This window comes from Anoplolepis gracilipes, chromosome 9 (assembly GCF_047496725.1).
Source record: "Anoplolepis gracilipes chromosome 9, ASM4749672v1, whole genome shotgun sequence".
NCBI lineage: Eukaryota > Metazoa > Arthropoda > Insecta > Hymenoptera > Formicidae > Anoplolepis > Anoplolepis gracilipes.
In genome coordinates, this window is record NC_132978.1 from 5,517,010 (window position 1) to 5,518,226 (window position 1,217).

Genomic DNA, 1,217 nt, shown 5'->3' on the forward strand with positions numbered 1-1,217 from the left:
GACATGACGTCCCCACAGAAGGAGGCGGCCGCCTCTTACTGGTCCTCCTCGTCTACCATGGCTTTCACCACGGCAGACAGGGAGACCTCCTCCCCTATGGCGCCCCGGAGGATACGACGTTGCTCTTCCCACGCCTGGCACTCGGTCAGGGTGTGTTCAGCCGTGTCCACCCGGGCGCCACAATGGTGACACGCGGTAATCGCTCCCTTACTATACGGTGCAGGTACTCTTCAAAGCACCCGTGCCCAGTGAGCACCTGGACCAACCTGAAATCGAGGGCGCCATGTCATCTGTCCACCCAGTCAATTAAGACTGGGCGGATAGCCTTGACGGCGCGCAGGCCTGTCCTGACATTGGACAGGCCCTCTTCCCACTCGGCTAACTTGCGCCGCCGAGCCTGGAGCCTGAGCCTCGCCATGACTCTTGGTGGCAGAGGTCTTTGTACATCCGGGTCCGGATCCTCCCGGCGGGCCACGCGCATCCGATACATATTGGAATACGCCCCCGCCGTGAGGATCCAGGGCAAGACCCCGGCCACCACGCACGCCGCCTCAAAAGCGACCGTCCTATACCTCCGTATAACGCAGATGGCCAGCCTCCTCTGCATACCCCTAAGGGTCTGCAGATTCTTTCTGCTAGCCACTATGCACATTATGCCACACGGGGGCTCCGTATAGAGCTACGGATTGGACTGTCGTCATGTACAGACGGCGCGCTCCGTCCCCTGGCCCCCCGAGATTAAAGCCCCATGAGCCTGCCAAGATTGGCGGCTACTGCTCGCACTCGGGGAGCTAGTTTTGTCATGTGAGGCTCGAAGCTCCACCGACTGTCGAGGACGAGGCCCAGGTATTTTAGCTGGGTCCCGACCTTGACCACGACATCTTTGATCTCAATTTTAGCTTTGTCTTGAGGCGGCCCTTTCTTTCGGCCGGGGCCGAACCATATCGCCTCGGTCTTCTGTAGGGCCACCTTGAGACCCAACCACCGGATCCGGTCGACCACGTGTCTGGCTCCCACCCCCGCGAGACGAATTGCGCTGCTCCAGTCTCTCTCCCAGGACAGAACCAGTGTGTCATCCGCGTAACACACCAGCTCTTGCCCCGGGAGAAGGGCCCCTCGTAGGACCCAATCATACCCTAGGTTCCACAGGAGTGGTCCTAAGACCGACCCCTGTGGAACCCCTCGGTGAACCTCGCTCTTGATGTTTCTTGGTACCG

At 60.3% G+C, this 1,217-nt stretch overlaps 1 protein-coding gene across 1 annotated transcript; it reads right to left on the reverse strand.

Moving 5' to 3' along the window:
• Window positions 1-286: 286 nt before the first annotated feature.
• On the reverse strand, window positions 287-652 carry LOC140669620 (uncharacterized). The gene has a single exon (XM_072899619.1). It carries the CDS (start codon window positions 650-652, stop codon window positions 287-289), a length of 366 nt encoding a protein of 121 aa, XP_072755720.1.
• Window positions 653-1,217: the final 565 nt, after the last annotated feature.

Bases quoted from the DNA above. Each gene is read 5' to 3' on its own strand.
- LOC140669620 (XM_072899619.1), bottom strand. From the start codon at position 652: ATGTGCATAGTGGCTAGCAGAAAGAATCTGCAGACCCTTAGGGGTATG.